Source organism: Plasmopara halstedii (assembly GCF_900000015.1).
Source record: "Plasmopara halstedii genome assembly, contig: Scaffold_2061, whole genome shotgun sequence".
Taxonomy (NCBI): Eukaryota; Oomycota; class Peronosporomycetes; order Peronosporales; family Peronosporaceae; genus Plasmopara; species Plasmopara halstedii.
This window is the reverse complement of record NW_020188969.1, coordinates 1,898,682-1,899,451: the sequence shown is the minus strand read 5'-3', so window position 1 is coordinate 1,899,451 and position 770 is coordinate 1,898,682. Positions and strand designations below refer to the sequence as shown.

General features: G+C 50.1%; 1 protein-coding gene across 1 annotated transcript in view; it reads right to left on the bottom strand.

The window, feature by feature from the left end:
- The window catches only part of PHALS_02912 (uncharacterized protein), a gene marked incomplete at both ends in the record, with an annotated part of 519 nt that extends 34 nt beyond the window's left edge, over positions 1 to 485 (bottom strand). The window contains one exon of the mRNA XM_024717376.1: positions 1 to 485. This exon is cut by the window's left edge and continues 34 nt beyond it. Coding sequence (XP_024582881.1) covers positions 1 to 485 — 485 coding nt within the window.
- Positions 486 to 770: the final 285 nt, after the last annotated feature.

Here is a 770-nt window from a genome sequence, read left to right as displayed (position 1 = left end):
GTCTTTTTCCACTTGTTTGCAAACGTCGTGTCGTCGGCGGGGTTTGTCGCACACAAAAGCCGGTTGATCACATGCAATTGAGCGAGTTCAGCGATGTCATTACTTTGACTTGCCATCTTGAGTGGTAGCGCGCTGTTGAACGTAAGAGAGCTCTCGACCAGCTTCTTTACAATGTTGTCGGGGTTTGTCGCGTTCTCAATGATCTTGACAATTCCACCGACCTTTGCATCTGCTGCCATTACTCGGTCAGGCAGCAAGTCAAGCAGTGTTGTGTTCTCGTCGTTCAGCATAGACACGGTTACCTCTATTATCGATGTCACCTTGAGCGCCTTCACAATCTTTGTGTGATGCTTCTCAATAAAGAACGCCGACTCAATCGATGTTTCCACTGATTCGGGACGCCGGACATTGACAGGCATGATCTGCTTGCGTACACCGTGCTTTTTGTCAGTCGTGATGTCCTTCAATTCAAACTCAACTTCCATCGACTGGAGTGACTGGAAGTAGTTTGACGTGGCAATCCCGTCGAGAGGCTGTAGAACCGGGTTCGTGAGCAGCGAAGTAAAGTCGATATCTTTGCGACTACGCGTTTTCTTATTCGAAGCTACAGTGAAACCGTCGGCGGTGCCACCGTTTGTCAACAGCAGCCTGGGAGGGGCCGCCGACGTAATTTCTGGGCTCCCAGGAGGTGACAAGTTTCCGTTCGATCCGATGAAGGTCGAGATTGACAGTGTATCGTCTAGGTTTCTCGGGATCAGTGCTAGTTGGGA